Consider the following 19,866-nt stretch of genomic DNA (forward strand, 5'->3'; position numbering starts at 1 on the left):
AGCATCACCCTGCCAATGCAGGAGACGTGGGTTCAATCCCCAGTTGGGAAGATCCCCTGGAGAAGGAGATGGCAACTCACTCCAGTGTTCTTGCCTGGAGAACCCCAAGGACAGAGGAGCCTGGTGGGCTACAGTCCATGAGGTCACAAAGAGTCAGACATGACTTGGTGACTAAACAACAGCAACACCAGGGGTCCCCACAGAGCCCACTGCCCCTGTCCAGGCCATCAGGGCAGATGTCCTGTGAGCAGAGGTCTGAGTTTTCATTCTGGATCCCCACCTAAGAGGCCTGTGTTAACAGCCCCATACTAAGGTCTGTCCCAGAGTCTTAGAGAACAGAAGCTGTGAGGAGATGTTCCTACAAACACTTCCAGGAGGCTCGTTTATGTCACCTTCCTTCTCTTTTCTCTGTACTGTCAGTAAGGTAGGATCAGTTAGAACGGCATGGGCCATGATTTTATTCTTCAGGAAAAACTGAGGCAAGGGAGCAGAAAGTATATGAGCATTGACATGCCCTACTGGGGCTTCTCTTGTGGCTCAGATGGTAAAGAATCTGCCTTTAATGCCAGAGACCCCAGTTGGAACCCTGGGTTTGGAAGATCTCCTGGAGAAGGGAATGGCAACCCACTCTGGTTTTCTTGCTTAGAGAATTCCATGGATAGACCATGGGCTCTCGAAGAGTCGGGCACAACTGAGTGACTAACATACACAGCCCTCAGTTTGGATCCTGGACTAGCTGTATGAGAAGTTACTCAACGTCTCACGGCCTTAATTTCCATATCAGTATAATACTGTTGCTGTAAGCAATGAATGAAATACATATATGATGTTCCAGACATCTAACCAGTGCTCATCAACACAGGTTCCCCTCTCCTCCTCTTTTCTACCTTTGCCCCCACCCTCACCCCCACCGTGGGTGACCCAGACGGGCTCTGATCTTTTGACAAAGTCAGAGGAGAAAGGCAAAGAGATGAATCTGATCCCGTGAAAATCAGAGGGAAAGTCACCTCCACGGCCAGAATGATCTGAGCCACCCACACAAGCCAGTGACTCTTGATCTTTAATTCTTATGGGAATCACCTGGGAGCTTGCTTAAATTCAGATTCCTGGACTCACCTCCAGAACTTTTGATTCAGTGGTTCTGGATGGAGCCCAACATCTGCATATTTAACAACCCCCTCATCCCCCGCTCCTCAGGGATCGTGATGTAGATGGTGGTCCGTGGTCCACACTTGGAGAACCACTGAAACAATCGGGGAAACAAGGAAGGGTACAGGCATTGACTTGGTTACAGGAGAAAACGTTTACCATGACATGGAATCATGCCCACCAAAAGAGAGAAGAAGCCTTACAGGAATCACCCCAATACAATAAAATTACAAACCACCAATAATAAAAACCTGGGGGGATTAGCCTCAGTCTTTCCATCCTGAGCTCTACATGGTTGAGGGATGCTCTGGGAACATACAATCTCTCAGATCAAGTGAGGGGACTCCCAGAGCCCCAGCCCCACTCCCTCTGCTGCCCCCTCAGTGCTGATGGGCCATGAACAGTCCGTTGTCCAAGGGCAAAGAAAGCACAAGGGTACATCCATGCCCTGTCACCTGCTACCTGGGCCCCTGCCCAGAGGGCCTGGCACATGGTCAGTTCTTAGTAAATGTCTACTAACCTGAAATTAGGGAAGAAAATGGCTAAAGTTTATATCAAAAAGTCTTTACATCTTTTCTTGGACCACAGGGAGGGGGGAGAATCAACGGAGGTGGCAAGAATGCCAAACCCAGGGTTGACACTCAGAGAGTAAACCATAACTCCAGTGAGAAGGAATCTGGAGAGTTAGTTCTGGCTCCCCAGGAAGGGACAATCACTAAACTGACATTTGGGCCTGAGACAGAAAAGCTTTCCCTGTGCCCCACTTTCTACCCGGGCCCCCTCAGACACCATCTGTCCAGAGTCCTAACCCCCACTACGCAAACCTCACAGATCTCGCACTGGAACAGAATCCCCCTACCGAGGGGGAGCAAAGAGCACTGCTGCTGATGGCCAGGCCGCCCAGGCCACGAGGGACGGTGGAACCGAGGTCCCCGCAGATCACGCCACCCTGGGAACGGCTCACACCTGTAAGGAGATACCAACTCAGAATTCTCTCCATCTCAGACACGGCATGACCCAGAATTTTTCTAGAACCAATGATTAACTCTCTTTAAACACTGAGGGACTAGTGACATGAATCCTTTTAAACTACAGGAAAATCTAAACCCATTGCCATCTTCCTGAAGGAGTATGGTTAGTAAGTTGGACACCGAACTCTACTTGACTACATTGCAATGCTGAAATCTTTAGGCAAAAACTGATTGAGCACAGAATCATCTAGAAATAATGCTGCTGGAAAGGTGAGGGGAACGGATGACATCTAGGCTAGAGGTGGCATACACGTCGAATTGTTAAGGATGCAGATTTAAGAGATGTTTTCAGTAAGCCCATGGTTGGTTGGTTTGTTTTCCCATAAAACATTGTACCACCTGAGGAGTATTCTGTGTGGCTGAAAGACTTGGGTGATTTTTAAAGAACCAATTAGCAGGTCCGAATCTCCCACAGGCGTAAGCTTCAGCTTTGTGGATGCTCCAGACGGGTCCATATTTGGGTGGTGGTCAGCTGTCTGGGGCTATCCATGCCTCTCAGCTCCTATCTCCCTCTCACTCAGTGTACGATGCACAGAGGCTCAGTCCCCCATCACAAGCAACCTACGAAGCAATCCACGAAGACCACAGACACCCACAGAAGCATGCCCACCCATGCCCTCAAACTCACAGATGTTGATGGAGCCCACACCTTCACACAACCTGCAGGGGAGAGGAGAGGAGGCAGTTAGAACCTGGTTGCTCTGCTCTTGCGGCATGCCTGCTCTCCATCCTGAAGGCAGGGAGGAGAGATGAGGGGCGGGGCCTTCCGCAGAGGCATCCGTGCTAGCGCTGTTCCCTGGGTTCCCGAAAGGACAGGGGGAGGTTACTTTGCAGGATCCAAAAGGCCACTTTATTCCCTGTTTGCTTCTAGGCTATGGAAACTTGGGATACTGAAAAGTAGGGGTGGGGTGACCCTTCTTGTCCCTCTGCTAAAATTCCAGCAAAGCCAAAAAATAGGTGATGGGGGCAGCTGCTGCCTAACTGGACACCTCTGGGTGGGAAAAAGCTTGCCTAGCATCCGGATGGGCCCATTTTCATCTCACACTCTTAAAAGCTACCCCAGACACGCACCTGACTTGACAAACTCAGAGAGAGGCTGGAGGGTATGTAGTTAAGAGCCTGGACCCTAGAGCCGGCTGAACCAGTTACTAGCTGGATGACCTTGGGCAAGTCACCTCCTCTTTCCAAGCCTGTTTCCTCAGCTCTAACAAGACTGCTCTAAGTTCTGTGTGTAAAGTGTCTGCAGACAGAGCCTGGCACACAGTAAACCTGATGTAAGGGTTTTCGGTACCCTTTGCTGAACACTATAAACAACTCGTTATGATGAGTCATTATACCAGGACCTTGCATGCTTCATAAACACCTGTACTTTCTGTTCTGTGTCTCCCTCACCTTTTTTAAACTCCCAACTTCAAAACTTTTTCTCCAGGAATGTTCTACTCTGATTCATTCTGCCTGACTCCTCGTCTTCTCAGGGGATATATGCTTCCAGCTCACCTTCCTGCTACATGAACCTGGCTTTGCTACAGTCTCAAAATTGTGCCCTTCCAGAAGATTCTAGCCAATGCCCATCCGCAGCTATCTCCAAGTTGAGTAATTAGGCCTGCTTTTATTTTCTTATTTTCTGTGCTTTCTGCAATGAGTGAGCATATAATCTAATTACATATGTTATATGTAAGAGGAAAGGGAAAGCGCTAGTTGGTCAGTCATGTCTAACTCTTTGCAACCCCATGAACTGTACCTCACCAGGCCCCTCTGTCCTGGGAATTCTCCAGGCAAGAATACTGGAATGGGTTGCCATTCCCTTCTCCAGAGGATCTTTCCAACCCAGGGATTGAACCCGGGCCTCTCACGTTGCAGGCGGATTCTTTACCATCTGAGCTATCAAGGCAGCCCCATATGTAAGGGAAGAAAGTCTATCAAAAGGGCAACGGCCACCATATGCAAATACACTAAACAACCTTTTAAAAGCTCACGTGTAGGGAACAGTGCATCATTTATTATGACTGAGTTATCAACACACTAATGATGGTTGATGGTTACCATAATGAAAGTAAGTTTCACATTGCACGTTGAGTGCTAACAAGTGGGTTAGGGACTGCAGGAGGTGATAGCACAGTTGGCTTCACCCAAAGGCCTGAGAAATGGATAGGAAATTAACCAGCTTTGGTCAGGCATGGCCAGATGCCTTGGGTGCCACTCTTGTCAGATTTCTAACACTAACAGTGTTAATATGGAGTCTCTCCGTGGGTGCAGCCCTGTCGGGCCACCCCACCATAGAGTTATTCTAATTCTGATAATAACTTCTTCCTGCACAAACTTACTACATTCCATTACCTGTTGAATCTTTGCAATAGCCTGAAGCAGTGGATTTTATGATTATCTGTTTTACAGGTTAGGACATTACCTTGAAGCTAGTGCGTGTAGTGCTGGGATCCAAACCCGGGTGAACTGGCTCACAGCCTGTTATCGTAATCTCTACACTCTATTCCCCAGTCTGGCGTGCTCCCCACGATGGGACCCAGCTCAGAGGCAATGGTGGCCATCTCAAGGCTAGAGACCCTTGTACCACCCGAGAAGTACACCTGCATTGCTCCCTCCCATGCTGACATCCCCTGGCCCCAATTCTTGGCTCACACTGTCAGCACTGCCTGAAGTGACCTATCCTTTTCCCGCCCCCCTCGGCTCCTCTGCCTCCTCCCCTGAGAAGCCTGTGACAGTCTTCCTGGGACACTAAGCCTGGTCACCTAGAGGATGGGTGGATCCATGCCTGCGCTTGTCTTCTCTGCTGGGCAAGGACACAGTGCTGCTTCTGTCTATTCGCTGTTCTAAACACCAGACTCTCTGGGCTAAGAGAATTCCTTGCATTCTGTGAATCCCAAATTGAATGGAATGGCCTTTAACAAAGCTTCTGAATGATTCCAGCTTTCACAACCCACTGATATATGACTTGGAGAAGGGAATGGCAACCCACTCCAGTATTCTTGCCTGGAGAATCCCAGGGACGGAGGAGCCTGGTGGCCTGCCATCTATGGGGTCACACAGAGTCGGACACAACTGAAGCGACTTAGCAGCAGCAGCAGCAGCAGAGATATGACTGCAAAAACATGCTTTCAGAGAACAGGGTAAAGTAGTTGCCTGGGAACGAGCTGTAGGTGCACTGGAGGGACAGCACAGGAAGGGAGGGAGATCACTGGAGTGCTAGCCAGGAGGCTGGTGTAGTTCTAGCTTAGCCATTAACTAGCTGCAATCTGATGCTGAAGCTGAAGCTCCAATACTTTGGTCACTTGATGCAAAGAGCCGAGTCATTAGAGAAAACCCTGATGCTGGGAAAGATTGAAGGCAGGAGGAGAGGGGATGATGGAGGATGAGACGGTTGGATGACGTCACCGACTCAATGGACATGAGTTTGAGCAAACTCCGGGAGATGGTAAAGGACAGGGAAGCCTGGTGTACTGCAGTCCATGGGGGTCGCAAAGAGTCAGACACGACTGAGCGACTCAACAACAAACTGTGGTCTTGGACAAGCCATTCTCCTCTCTGAGCTTCAGTTTTCCTATCTGAGAATAGGGCAATGGCTGGCCTGTCTAGGTCTCTAGAGACTTGGCCAGTTTGAACGCTCTCTGCCTGGAGGTGAGTCAGTAAGACACTCTTCTGGCCCGACGTGGGGATATGAAGTGGCCTTGGGCCCGTCCTCACCGGCTCTCCTCGCCCTCCAGCAGTTTGCGATAAGTGGCGATCTCCACATCCAGGCCCAGCTTGGAGTTCATCACCTCCTGGTACTCCTTGAGCAGGCAGGCCATGTCCTGCTTGGCCTTCTGCAGGGCCTCCTCCAGCCCCGCCAGCTTGCACTTGGCATCGTTCTGGGCCGCCTCACCCTGCTGCTCCGCCTCGGCCAGGGCGGCCTCCAGCTTGCAGCGCTGGGGGAGGAAAGGAGAAAAGGGGCTAAGAAGAGTGTAGGCTGTGGGGACTCTGGGTTTCTGTGGGGACTAAGGTCTCCCGTGGCCTTGGTTATTCCTAGTTTACCTCCATTCAAAATGGTCAGTTTTTAAATTAACTAGGCAGGGAAAAATCACAGCCATTTGGAGCTTTCTCCCTTCATTTTTTAAAACTAACTTGTAAGACTCAAGTCCATGGTGAGCTGTCGGGGGAAGGAAATGTTGGCACTAGAATCAGACTAATGCTAATATTAGATAATTATCTCACATTTTTATACTGCTGTTAGTTCACAAGTCACTTTCACAGATGGTATCTAATTTGACCTTGAAGTTACTCCTGAGCTTGTCAGAACAGGTGTGGTTATTTCCATTATTCAGATGAAGACATTGAACCTCAGTCGGAGAGGCTGCGACTTGTTCTGAGCTACCCGATTAGTGAGGGCCAAGCCCAGATTTTCCGGAGAATGCAATGGCAACCCACTCCGGTACTCTTGCCTAGAAAATCCCATGGATGGAGGAGCCTGGTGGGCTGCAGTTCATGGGGTCGCTATGAGTGGGACACGACTGAGCGACTTCTCTTTCACTTTTCACTTTCATGCATTGGAGAAGGAAATGGCAACCCACTCCAGTGTTCTTGCCTGGAGAATCCCAGGGACGGAGGAGCCTGGTGGGCTGCCGTCTATGGGGTTGCACAGAGTCGGACACAACTGAAGCAGCAGCCCAGATTTTCAGAGGCTGCTGTGTGGGAATCTCATTCTTTGGTTCCCTGAGATCAGCATGCTGGAAGAAGCTCCCGTTCCAGTGCTTTTGTCCACTAACTATAGCACCTTCCTTTTGTCCAACTTAAGAAGGTATAAGGAACTTCTACAACACAACAGCAGAAAACAAAATTAGCCCAAGTTTTTAAATGGGCTAAGGACATAAAGAGACATCTCTCCAGACAAGATTAATAAATAGCTAATAGATACATGAAAAAGACATTCAACATCACCCATCATCAAGAAAATGCAAACCACTCCATAGTGAGAATCACCTCACACCTGTCAGTTTGGCTATTATCAGAAAAGCAAGACAAGTGTTAATGAGGATGCAGAGAAATTGAACCTCTGGTACACTTTAGGTGGGAATGCAAAATAGTGTAGCTGCTCTGGAAAACAGTTTAAAGGTTTCTCAAAAACTTTAAAAACTAGGATTATCATATGATCCAGCAATTGCGCTTCTGGGTATTTCATCCCAAAGAATCTAAAGCAGAATCTCAAAGAGATATTAGTTCTCCCATGTTTGTATTATTCACAATAGCCAAGAATGAAAACAGTGTAATGTTCATCAACAGGTGAATGGATAAAGAAATCGTGGTGTATACATACAATGGGATATTTTTGAGCCTTTTAAAAGAAGGAAATTCTCCAATGTGTGACAATGTGGATGAACCCTGAGGACATTATGCTAAGTGTAATGAGCCCTGAAGAATTGATGCTTTTGAACTGCGGTGTTGGAGAAGACTCTTGAGAGACCCTTGGACTGCAAGGAGATCCAACCAGTCCATCCTAAAGGAGATCAGTCCTGGGTGTTCATTGGAAGGACTGATGTTGAGGCTGAAACTCCAATACTTTGGCCACCTGATGCGAAGAACTGACTCATTTGCAAAGACCCTGATGCTGGGAAAGATTGAGGGCAGGAGGAGAAGGGGACGATAGAGGATGAGATGGCTGGATGGTATCACTGACTCAATGGACATGAGTTTGGATGGACTCTGGGAGTTGGTGATGGACAGGGAGGCCTGGTGTGCTACAGTTCATGGGATCACAAAGAGTCGGATGCAACTGAGTGACTGAACTGAACTGAATAAGCCAGACACAGAAAGACAAACACTGCACAATTCAGCTTATATGACGTATTTAAAATAGTCAAAATCATAGAATTAGAGTGGAGTGGGGATTTCCCTGGTGGTCTAGGGGTTAAGAATCCACCTTATAATGCAAGGGAAGCAAGTTCAATCCCTCGTCAGGGAATTAAGACCCCAGCTGTCTCGAGCAACTAAGCCTGCAAAACACACTAGAGAGTCCATACAGCGCAACTAAAGACCCTGAATGAGGCAACGAAGATTCCACATGTGGCAACTAAGGCCTGAAGCAGTCAAATAAATACATATTAAAAAAAAGAAAAGAAAAGAAAGAGTGGAGTGATGGTTGCCAGGGGCTAGGAGGAGGAGGAAACAGGGAGTTACAAATCAGTGGGCATAGAAGGCAATCACACCCCACTCCAGTACTCTTGTCTGGAAAATCCCACGGACGGAGGAGCCTGGAAGGCTGCAGTCCATGGGGTCACTGAGGGTCGGACACAACTGAACGACTTCACTTTCACTTTTCACTTTCACGCATTGGAGAAGGAAATGGCAACCCACTCCAGTGTTCTTGCCTGGAGAATCCCAGGGGCGGCAGAGCCTGGTGGGCTGCTGTCTTTGGGGTCGCACAGAGTCGGACACGACTGAAGTGACTTAGCAGTAGCAGGGCATAAAGCAGGACAAATAAGCTCTAGAGATCCATTATAAAACATTGTCCCTAGAATCAACAATAATGTATTGTACACTTTAAAATGTTGTGAAGAGGATATATCTCATGTTAAGTGTTCTTGTTGTTAGTCACTCAGCCATGTCCAATTCTTGCGACCCCATGGACTGTAGCTCACCAGGCTCCTCTGTCCATGGAACTCTCCAGGCAGGAATACTGGAGCGGCTGGCCATTCCCTTCTCCAGGGGATTTTCCCCACCCAGGAGTCAAGATAGGGTCTCCCGCATTTCAGGTGATTCTTTACCATCTGAGCCTTCAGGAAACCTATAAGTTTTTATTCTAACCACATTAAAATAAATTTTTTTAAAAGCATATCAGAATGCAAGTGAGGAAAACTTCTAACTTTCTCCAACTTCTGGAAAGTAAATCATTCTCATATTCCATTATTTGGCTACTAGTAGTGACAAATTACTTCTGATACCTCTTACACAGTGGCTGAGAACAGCTAAAGCAAGGGGAAAGGACAGAATTTAAACCAGGTATATGTGGAAACTCAGTATTATGATAGAGGTGATATCACAAATCAGTGAGTAAAGAAATGGATTACATAACATGTTCTTACTATATGTAGAGAAATTTGATTAAAAACCTACTCCTTGTATCTACCAAAAATAAAGGCCAGATGGATTAAAGACCTAAATCTGAGAGGTAAAAGTATAACATCAGTAGAAGACAAAATCGGAACAGCAGATCTCTATGACCTCAGACCTTTGTAAGTCTTAACTGTTGAAGCAAAAGTGATGGATTTGGCTACATCCAGTTTAAAGATTTCTATTCAGTGAAGGAAATCAGAGCAAAACAGACAAGTGACAGGTTGAGAGAAGATTAACTGCAAGGTGTATAAATATAAAGGGTTAACTCCTACACAGAATGGGCAAGGAAATACTGGAAATCACGGAGGAAAGAAAAGAATCACAATAAGAAAATGGGCAGATGATCTGAACAGGCAGCTCTCAGAAAGGAAAATGCAAAGGAGTAGTAAGTGAATGAAGAGACAGACATTCTAGTTAACGACAGAAATGAAAATTATAGTAACAGTTAGATGCCATTTACACGTTATTAGAGCCACAAGAGTTCCAAAGTCTGGTAACAGCAAATGCTGAAACAGAAGTCTTCGCTTGCCCATGCTGGGAGCACACTCTAGCTCAGAGCTCCGAGGGCACTTATGGAAAGTAAATTAGTGAATATCTTACAACTCAACAATTCCACTTCTTGCTTTATATCTTCAAAACATCCCTCATGTGGTTACACATGGAAACCCGTAGAGATATGTATTAAATGTTCATGATACAACTGATTGTAACAGCGAAGTCTTGGAGGCAAACTAAGCAAGCATCCATCATAAGGGAATGGATAGGAAACCATGGTTTATAAATAGGACAGAAACAATGAAACAGACAATTTAGAGTTGGACACGACTGAAATGACGCAGCAGCAGCAGCAGCAGCATGGATTTCAAAGACTTCCAACTGGCAAGGGGCAGAATTTGAATGAGCTTTATGGTATAATAACATTTTGTAAACTTAAAACACTAAGAGGTTTAAATGAATCTAATATACATACGAAATATATCGATGAAAGAGAGACTATAAAGAACTATATTAAACGCATGAGAGTGAGTGCTGGGATGAAGGGGAATGGAACTGAAGATGAAGGATGGACAGTTTTAAATGAGAGGAATGCACAGAGGGTGGTAGTGCTCCGTTTGAACAGAGTGGTGTGTCACTAGTTCAGGCCTGTGCACCCCAAGTCCAACAAGAGAAGCGGGGGGAGAGAGAGAGAAAGCAGGAGACAAGCACAGCACTGGATTCTGTTGTCTGAGGTGTGTTTCGAGGAGAGGAACTGTGAAGGGATACAGAGGGCAATGAGAACAGAATTCGGAGGAGGGAGACCAAGCATCCTCTCTTTGAATGTCTTGTGCACTCTTGGTCATTCAGATGCAGGTTGTTAAAACACAAGCCTCTTCAAAAGGAACACTCCTACACTGTTGGTGGGAATATGAATTGGTGCAGCCATTATGGAACACAGTATGCAAAGTGAAAGTTGCTCAGTTGTGTCCAACTCTTTGCAACCCATGGACTAAACAGTCCATGGAATTCTCCTGGCCAGAATACTGGAGTGGGTAGCCATCCCCTTCTCCAGGGGATCTTCCCAACCCAGAGATTAAACCCAGGTCCCCTGCATTGCAGGCAGATTCTTTACCAGCTGAGCCAACAGGGAAGCCCAAAATAGTATGCAGATTCCTTTAAAAAACTAAACATAGAGTTACCATATGATCCAGCAATCCCAGTCCTGGGTATATATCTGGAGAAAACCCTAATCTGAAAAGATACATGCACCCCAGTGTTCACTGCAGCACTATTTACAACTGCCGAGACGTGGAAGCAACCTCAATGTCCATCGACAGATGAGTGGATAAAGATGTGGCGCACAGAGAGAGAAAGAGAGAGAGAGAGAGAGAGAGGAATAGTACTCAGCCTTAAAAAAGAGTAAAATAATACCTGTAGCAACATGAATGGACTTAGAGGCTATGTACTGAGTGAAGTCAGTCAGACAAAAACAAATACCATATGATATCCCTTACATGTGGAATCTAACATACGGCACAAGTGAACTTATCTACAAAAGAGTCACAGACATAGAGAGCAAACTATGGTCACCAAAAAAGGAAGAGGATGGGGAAGGGGATAAATTAGGAGTTTGGGATTAGCAGATATAAATAACTATATATAAAATAGATAAACACCAAGGTCCTACCATATAGTGCAGGAAACTCAATATTCTTTAATAAATCATAATGGAAATGAAATATATATGCTTGTGCATGTGAGCTAAATTGCTTCAGTTCAACTCTTTTGCGACCCTATGGACTATAGCCTGCCAGGTTCCTCTGTCCATGGGATTCTCCAGGCAAGGATTCTGGAGTGGGTTTCCATGCCCTCCTCCAGGGGATCTTAACAACCCAGGGATCGAGCCCATATCCCTTATGTCTCCTGCTTTGGCAGGTGAGTTCTTTACCACTAGCACCACCTGGAAAGCCTATATATATGCTTATGCCCCTCCAAAGTTAGCAGCAGCGGGAGGAAAGCAGAGAGCAGACCCGAGCAGCAGCCCACTGACCTGCTGCTTGGCATTCTCCACCTCGGCTGTCAGCCTCTGGATCACGCGGTTCAGCTCATTGATCTCCTCCCTGGTTCTGCGGAGGTTCTCACCCTGCTGTGTTACCATGACCTTTATCTCCTCGCACTGCAGGTTGGAAGACAGGAGGAAAGGACCAATGACTGCAAGGTGGCTGCAGGTACTGAGATGCTGTCATGCAGAGTCAACCCACATTTCTTCTTGGATTGTCCCACCTCCTGCCCTGCTCTGCATGGACCTCCACCATAGCCCCTCTGAGTGCATGGATGCATTTTCCAGGGAAGGTGCAGCTCCAGTGGTCCTCTCTGCCCGGTGGGGCAGTCTGCCCTCCAGCTCACCTTGGTTTGGTACCAGGACTCAACCTCTGCCCGGCTGCGGCTGGCGATGCCATCATACTGAGCCTTGATCTCAGCCACAACCGAGTCCATGTTGAGCTCCCGGCTGTTGTCCATCTTGACCACCACTGAGGTGTCAGAGATTTGTGACTGAAGAAGATAGATTTCCTGTAGGAGACAACAACCAGTGCCCTCATCTCCAAAGCCCTCTCCAATTCTCCTCTCCGCAGGTAATTCAAAACACAAACCCAACTCTGAAATTTTAGAAAATTAATTAGAAAACTTCTGACAAGTCAGGAAATTTTTAAGTGCTGCTTTAAGAATAAAAGGCTAGAATTTGTATCATAATATCAAGGCAGTGAGTAAGGTGGAATTTCATTAATGCCTGGATCAAAGAGGTAGATTTCTGTGGATAAAGTCAAATTGGGTCACTCCACTTGGGTCCTCAACTACCCATATCAGCTGTGACTGAACAAACCTAATCCACCAGATAACAGATAGATTCAGAGTCCTGAATTTTCTAATTGGGTTTTCACACTATTTGAATTAATAAAATATGATTATTATATTCATATACCTAAACTTACAGTGTCAAATCTCCATTTATGCTGTGTAGATAGGCAATGAATCACAGTCTTTCAAATTATTTTTTGCTTCTTATCTTTTTTAATTGCAGTATAGTTCATCTATAATGTTATGATCACTTCATATGTATAGAAAACTGATTCAGTTATACATACACATATATCTTTTTTCAGATTTTTTTTTCTTATAGGTTATTACAAAATGCTGAGTTTAGTTCCCTGCACTCTATGGTAGGTCTTTGTTGGTTATCTATTTTAGATATAATAGTGTATATCTGTTCACTCCAAAAAGGAAGGGCGTTACTCATTTCTATTTTGAAAGATCTGAGCAAGAGAAAAATCTCGTCATAAAAGGAAAGGATGTTGAGGCCCTAGAAGAATAAGGAATGCGTAACTTTTCCTAGAGCCGAGGAACCGCGACAGAAAACCTAGAAAACCCCCCTCCACCCTCTGCTTCCCTTGCCCTTCTGGAGATGGGAAGAGGCTCACCTCATCGTACAGGGACTGCAGGAAGCTCAGCTCCTCCCGCAGGGCCTCCACGTTGGCCTCCAGGTCAGCCTTGCGCAGATAGGCACAGTCAGTGTCCTGGTGGAGACACACAGGAGGGTGGGACAGGAGAGTGGGCCGGGGGAGCCTTCAGCCTCTGCGGAGGCCCTGAGGCCATCTCCCAGCCCACCCCTTGCCCATCACATAAACATCAGTGGGACCCCCTGGGATAGAAGTGGGGAGGAATCAGACTCCTAGAGCCTTCTTTCCACTTCCTCCAGAACTAGGGTTCCCGCAGAAGCAGGTAGCCTAAGATGGCAACCCAACGTGCCAGGCTGCAGCCGCCAAGCCAAACCGGTCCATAGAGTATGGCCGTGTGGTGAGCGCAGAGCCAGGGGTGGTCCAGGCACCACTCAACACCCGAGCAGCTGGCTCTCCATCTGAAAACCAAGGCCACACCTGTCCTGGCAGATTTTCTACCAGCCCTCTCTCCATTCCCTGATTGCTAACAAATGAGGTGTATACGGTAAGCACAGTATTTATGAAGAGCATTAGCATACACTGCAACTCACCAATTTGAAATCAAAGAGAAATCATTAATAGTTTTCTCCCCTGGTTTTTCCACCATCTCCACTTGCATTGAATAAGATCCACAGCTCCCATAGTCACTAGCAAGCTGAGAACTAATACCTCCCAATCTGGGAAGCAAAGGCCAGAGGAGAGTGAAACTGATTTGAAAGCGACCATTTCAGCTTTCAGGAAGTTTACAAAAAGCCAAACAGCAGCATGATGAAGTCTCTTTTTAAGAAGCTTCCATCAGCACAGGCTGGGTTCCTGCACAGCACCAAGATGGCTTTGGCAGCCTGACCCACCGACAAGTCTCCGTTTGCCGAGGAACCTGGTCTGACCACCACAACTGGACTGACTCGAAATTAGCAAGATGCCCAGTCTCCGAGCATGCAGCATCCAGTATTTAATTCCTCTCCACGCGCAACGAGTCACTCACCTTCTTCAACACCACAAACTCATTCTCGGCTGTAGTCTTGAGAGCCACCTCTTCTTCATACCTGAGGAGAGACAGCACAGTTGGAGAGGCCCCACCCAAGGGGTAAGGGCCTTGAGCTAGCCAGCTGAGTCCTAGGTTATCAAAACTCCCTGGTCCTGCCCTGGACTTTCTGTGTGTCTTAGGAGAAGCGTCTTGGCCTCTCTATGCTTCTGTTTCTCAGCCACAAAGAACCCACCAAAGGACACCAGATATGGAGTCCAGATACTGATTTCTGGTCCAAGTTTGGGCTGAAGTTGCTGCAAAACCTCAGGCAAGTCACTGAATCTCTCTGCATCTTGGGTTAAATTGCCCGGTGTGTGATCAGGTACTCAGTAATTATTTGTTCATTTCAAATGAATGAAAGATGCTCCAGGGGGCCTTTCAACTCTAAAACTGTAAAAAATGTAGCGACCCAGGAAGCCATTCTCTCCCCCCTCCCCCAACATCCAAGACCTTGAAATCAGAGAAGCCACCTATGGTGCCCAGATTGCTGGGAGCTTTTCCACAGCCTTCCTCTGCCAGCTTGGTCTAGTCTCTCTCTCTTGCCTGTGAGGTTTATCACTGGAGCAGTCCTGCCTCAACCTGACAAGGAGCACCAGAGTTCCCAGAACATGGTTTTCACAACTTTTTAATGACAGGGTAATTGGACTGCTATAAACTCTGAGCCCTATAATTACCAGCCCTCACACCCCCAGAGGGGAGACAGACCCTGACACCTGCAAACACAATTGTGTCTGCCTTTGCATCACCCCAGGCAAAGTTTAAAACCCCATTGCTGGATCCATCTGGATGGTAGAGCCTGATCTTCCAAGACCAGAATTTCAACTACTTCCCAGTGAAATTACCAGCACTGATTATGTCAAAATCACCCATCACTCTGTCCGTATCTACCAAGTAAAGAAGAGCAAGTTAACAGTGACCCAGTAAGTTTAAACAAGGTAATGGCCAGACTAAATAAATCGAATTAAAACAAAAGATGTACACGGACCTTTGAATTGTGGAGCCTGGCAGAACAAGAGCCTGATAACTTATCTGCTGAGTAAATAGAAGAATGATCCAAGTTCATCAGACACTTGGATGGTATCTGCCAAGTCATTGTCAAGGTAACTCCCCAGAGACCTCTCCTTTCCTCCCCCCTGGCGCTGACTGCTCCCAAGTGTCTGTTCTCCATCCTCCTGCTTCCTTTGTTCCTCACTCTCCATCTCTCTTGGGCTTCCCTGGTGGCTCAGATGGTAAGGAATCTGTCTGCAGCGCAGAAGGCCAGGGTTCAATCCCTGGGTCAGGAAGATCCCCTGGAGAAAGGAATGGCTACGCAGTCCAGGATTCTTGCTTGAAGAATTCCATGGACAGAGAATCCTGGCGGGCTACAGCCCAGGGGTCACACAGAATTGGACACGACTGAGTGACTAACCCTTTCACTGTCACTTTCTCCACCTCTGGGTCAGTCTGTGCTCTGGATGTGTGCCCACCTCTCCCAGGCTGGGAGCTCTTCTTCCCTGCAAAGCTTTCCCCCTTTCCCAGAATGGGGCTGCAAGTGTTGAGAGCTGAGACAAGACAGAGCAGACTAATAAAGCAGAACCATCTTGGTAAGTAGGCTGGGATGACCCTAATCTTCAGCCACCTCCATCTCCGGGAAGGTTGTATGAACTCAGTCAAGACCCACTGCACACCTATAACCACTCCCAGCCTGGCCACACTCACTTCTTCTTGTAGCCCTCCAGAACTTCCTCCACGTGGTTGAGCTCTGAGGCCAGCCTCCCACTGTCAGCCTCCATGCACTCGGCCTCCCGCCTCAGTGTCTCAATGTAGCCATTGAACAGGGGCTCCAGGTTGCTCTCACAGCACTGGCGATTCTGGTAGAACTGTAGCTTGGTCTCCAGAAGCTTGTTCTGCTGCTCCAGGAAGCGCACCTGCCATCCAGAGTGGTAGAAAGAGACTCAGGAAGAGCCCCAGGAGGTGACTGGTCCCCTAGAGCTCCCTCTGCCCTTGGGGATGATCCCTGACCCGCAGCAGCCCATGACCTTCCCCCAGAGGCCAAATGATCTGGCCAAGTCAGAAAATGCAAGACGCAATTGTTTCCCCAAAAAACTTCCCTTCACTCCATCCCTCCTTCCAGAAAGAATACACAATTTATTTGTGACATTTATTCTGCACAGAATGAAATAACTTCTAATCCTGCAAAAATATCCCAGACCTCATGTGGCAAGACAAAAATGGCCCCTCAAAGATGTTTATGTCTCAATCCTCAGAACCTGTAAATAGGTCACATTACGTGTAAGAGGACCTTGCAGGTGGAGTTAAGGTTATGAAACTGAAGATCAAGAGATTAGCCTGAATTATCCAGGTGGCCCCAAGATAGCCACACAGGCCTTTTAAACTGGAAGGCAGAAGAGTAAAAGATACCCTCAAAAGAAGGAAGCAGAGAAGAGATTTGAACCATGAGAAGCTCTGGACCACTATCATTGAGAATGATGATAGTGATCGAGATCAGGCCTTGAGTCAAGGAATATGGCGGCCCCTAGACACTGAGACCAACCTCTGGCAGTCAGCCAGCAAGGATCAGGGACTCCAGTCCTCCAGTCACAGACCTCAATTCTGTACAACATCTGCATGGCCTGAAAGTAAGTTTTCCCAGGACCTCCAGAGGAAGTACAACCCTGCTGGCCCCCTGATTTTGGCCTCATTAGGTAATAGGCTTGTGTTCTTTTAAGCTGCTAAGTTCGTGGGCATTTTTATGGCAGTGATTCAAAATTGCACCCACCGTGACTCTCCTTCACTCTGACCCCAAGGCAAGGGGTCCAGAGGGACTGGACCAGGAATTTGAAGATTTCTCATTGCCTAACTCTGCCACTCACCATGTCATTGTGCCTCATTTTTTCTGAGCCTCAATTTATTTTTATTTATTTTTATTTATTTATTTATGGCTGCCTTCAGTCTTTGCTGCCACTTGAGGACTTTGTCTAGTTGTGGTGAGCAGAGGCTTCTTTCTAATTGCGGTGTGTGGGTTTCTCCTTGTGGTGGCTTCTCTTGTTGCAAAGCGTGGGCTCCACAGTCTGAGCTCAGTAGTTATGGCACACGGGCTTAGTTGTGCCGAGGCATGTGAAATTTTCCTGGACCAGGGATCGAACCTCTGTCCCCAGGACTGGCAGGCGGGTTCTTAACCACTGGATCACCAGGGAAGTCCTCTGAGCCTCATTTTAAACTGAGGCAGTGAGAACACATTGCTGATGTGGCACACTGGCAGCCCCCAGGAGCAATCGGACCCAGAGGCATGTTTTATTTGGCCTTCACACTGTTTTATAAAAATTCGATTCATCGCCAGCATCTAATAAGAGAGTGATTTGGGTCAAGAATCTGGCTTTCCCTCACCTTAACAAGACTGAAACTTGGATGATGCTGGGTATGAGCTGGATTTCAACCTCGCCCAACCCCTGGTGGGTGGCCTTGAGCAAGGAGTGACCTGCATGATCCAATGTCACCTTCATTTTGCCGATGTGAGGAAAAAATGGTTTGGACAGCCAACAGCATGTTAAGAATGGGTGTCCAGGGAGGTGGCAGGGGGGTTCAAGATTGGGAACTCATGTACACCTGTGGCTGATTCATGTCAAGGTATGGCAAAACCAATACAGTATTGTAAAGCAAAATAAAGTAAAAAAAAAAAAAAAGGGGGGTGTCCCGCACTTTTGCTTACTGGCATGCCTATTCCTGATGAGAGCATTTATCTAAGAACAAAGTTTCCACCCCTCCCGCCCCCATCCCCTTGGAATGCACCTTACTACAAAGTCCAAGGTGCAGATGTGCACAGGAATCACCCTGGAAAGGGAGGCTTTCCCCCAATGGACATGGGTGGCTGTCCTTCCCAGAGCCATCAGACACAGAGGGAGCTTCACTGGAACACGGGAAACCAGAGCTATATACCCAGCCAGAGGGCCGGCTTGGAGATTGCAACATCAGAACAGCACCGTGCTGCATCCCCCAAGCTGGCCCCCATCAATCTCCTGTTCCTCACCTCACTGTCTTTAATCCGTGTATGTTTTGAGTAGGGGCCTGCAGTCCTAGAAATTCCCAGCCTTCCCACAAGGTGCCCACCAGACAGGAGCAGAACAGGAGCTTCTGGCCTCTCTCTCTGTCATAGCTCCCCTGTCCACGAGGGAGATGGCAGCATCTCCTCTAGGAGAGGGTGAGACACCAGCCTCAGTAGAGAGGCCCACCCCACCCAACCCCCTTGATGGCTGAGATCCAGAATATGGGGCCGCAGACACACAGTCAGCTCCTGCTGGGCACGGTGAGCAGCAGCAATAAACCTTCCTTTTCTGATTGGTGGTTTCACATCCATGATCACACTGGAGTCTCACGGCAACATTTGAAAACTGAGACCGTGATTCAGTCATGTTCTCAGGGCCATGTGCTAATTCAGAACAGGGCAGTCCCCAAGTATTTGAACCCAGTCTGTCACCAGGTTCCAAGTACCTTTCCCTTCCTAAGCAGCAGCCCACAACCCAGACACCCACCTTGTCGATGAAGGCAGCGAACCTGTTGTTGAGACACTTGATCTGTTCCTTCTCCTCTTGCTTCACGCATTGCGCCTTGGGGTCGATCTCCAGGTTGAGGGGCGTGAGGAGGCTCTCGTTGACCGACACGGTGGTGATACAGGGTGGGGTAGGCCCACAGAGGCCCCCTACCCGGTAGCCAAAGCTGCCCCCTCCTCGGAGGGGCCACGCGTAACTCACTGAGATCCGCGGGGACCCCACTGCACACAGGCTCCGGCTGCCAAAGCCCCCAAGACGCCGGTAGCCGGGGCCCCTGGGGCTGCCCCCGTGGAAGGCCAGGCCGTTGGCAAAGCCACGCACCCCAGGCTTGGGCACAACGGCTGAGCAGGAGCTGAAGTCCCTGACCCTGGAGCTGGAGCTGTTGTGGTAGGAATGGCTCGCCATGCCTCTGCTCGCCAGGCCAGAGCCAGGAAGGAGAGGTGGGGAGAATCCAAGGATGCCAGGACCCGCTAGCTCTCCTGCCTTTTATCAGGCGGACAGCAGGCCTCCAGACAATGTAATAGTCAGGAGAAAGTCATTAACATCATTTATGAGCGTGGGAATCTCCCGCTAGGCAGGCTGAGAGGAAAGCTGAAACTTGCCTCCCTTAATAGATGTATCAAGGAGACCCTGCATCACAGTAAACCTGACCCTGCCTTTTCAGCCCCACAGGCCTAGACACATCCATGAAGCCCCTAATTCCCCTGCAGCCCTGGGATCAGACCTGACATCATGATCCCACATGGGGCGAGTAGAGGCTTGTACCACTGCATTCTTGAGACTCAAAGGGTCCCATGTCCCACTAAGGTCCCTGGGCCTGTCCTTCCCAGCAGAGCATGCAATGCCTGGAGCATCCTTCTGGGTGAGCGTGGGTGAGAGGTCATCTTCGAGCTTTTCCCTGGCATGGATGAAAGTGAAAGTCTCTCAGTCATGTCCGAATCTTTGTGACCCCATGGACTATACAGTCCATGGAATCCTCCAGGCCAGAATACTGGAGTGGGTAGCCATTCCCTTCTCCAGATCTTCCCAACCTAGCGAGATAGAACTCAGGTCTCCTGCAT

The 19,866-nt window shown here is 48.0% G+C and overlaps 1 protein-coding gene across 1 annotated transcript; it reads right to left on the bottom strand.

Moving 5' to 3' along the window:
• Positions 1–1,284: 1,284 nt before the first annotated feature.
• LOC101112805 (keratin, type II cuticular Hb5-like) lies at positions 1,285–19,210 on the bottom strand. Its single transcript, XM_027967283.3, has 9 exons — positions 18,788–19,210; positions 15,978–16,186; positions 14,238–14,298; positions 13,235–13,330; positions 12,165–12,329; positions 11,809–11,934; positions 5,880–6,100; positions 2,809–2,840; positions 1,285–2,115 (listed from the first exon to the last, which is right to left on the bottom strand). Exons 1-9 carry the CDS (start codon positions 19,208–19,210, stop codon positions 1,964–1,966), a joined length of 1,485 nt encoding a protein of 494 aa, XP_027823084.2. The 3' UTR covers positions 1,285–1,963.
• Between the last annotated feature and the right edge of the window lie 656 nt (positions 19,211–19,866).

Source organism: Ovis aries, chromosome 3 (genome assembly GCF_016772045.2).
Source record: "Ovis aries strain OAR_USU_Benz2616 breed Rambouillet chromosome 3, ARS-UI_Ramb_v3.0, whole genome shotgun sequence".
Lineage (NCBI taxonomy): Eukaryota > Metazoa > Chordata > Mammalia > Artiodactyla > Bovidae > Ovis > Ovis aries.